At 39.2% G+C, this 696-nt stretch overlaps 1 protein-coding gene across 1 annotated transcript in view; it reads left to right on the top strand.

Moving 5' to 3' along the window:
* The window catches only part of LOC119589409 (inactive tyrosine-protein kinase 7-like), an 85,499-nt gene that overhangs the window by 78,026 nt on the left and 6,777 nt on the right, over positions 1 to 696 (top strand). The window contains exon 11 of the mRNA XM_037938020.1: positions 340 to 467. Within this exon, the coding sequence (XP_037793948.1) occupies positions 340 to 467 (128 nt within the window). The remainder of the gene's footprint in view (positions 1 to 339; positions 468 to 696) is intronic.

Consider the following 696-nt stretch of genomic DNA (forward strand, 5'->3'; position numbering starts at 1 on the left):
TACATCTCAATCATCTTCCTTATCACTGAGGGATAAAAAGAACATTATTAATACCTCAGTTATCTTCCACACTGTCCTCGTCAAGGGATAAAAAAGCACATATTTATTTCACCCTGTTTTCTCTTATTTTCTTTTCCTTTCTCTTCCTCTAATAAATTTTAATTTCATTTCTTTTCCTTTACTTCATTTTGTCTTCCTTAATTTTGATTTAATTTCTTTTACTTTACTTCCTCTTCTCTCCCTTTAATAGAATTAACTCAATTTCTTTTTCTCTTTACCTCCCTTTCTCTCCCTTTTAAAGAATCTAATTTCCTCTCCTTTCCTTTCCTTCGGCAACAGAGCGACTGAAGTTCTCGCCTCGGCCGCTGGATTCGCGAGTGGAGGTGGGGGGGAACGTGAGTATCCCGTGCGAGGCTAGGGGTGAGGTGACCCCTGAAGTGACTTGGTATCGGCCTAATGCTACTAAGGTAAGGGATCTCTACGTCTTTAGGTAATTTTCAAAGTTTTGTATCAGATTATTACCACCATTTTGTCCTCTTTTTATATGAAGTGGTCGATATTTTTTGCGTGTCATGTGTATCTTTTCTCTTTCTTCACTCAAGACATTATTCAAACGTTTTTCTTTTTTCGCTTCCGAAAACGTTTGCATTCTTCGCCCGATCTTCCGGCTCGGTTCAACGCCGCCTCTTTGCCCTC

The sequence above is a fragment of the Penaeus monodon genome, chromosome 25 (assembly GCF_015228065.2).
Source record: "Penaeus monodon isolate SGIC_2016 chromosome 25, NSTDA_Pmon_1, whole genome shotgun sequence".
NCBI lineage: Eukaryota > Metazoa > Arthropoda > Malacostraca > Decapoda > Penaeidae > Penaeus > Penaeus monodon.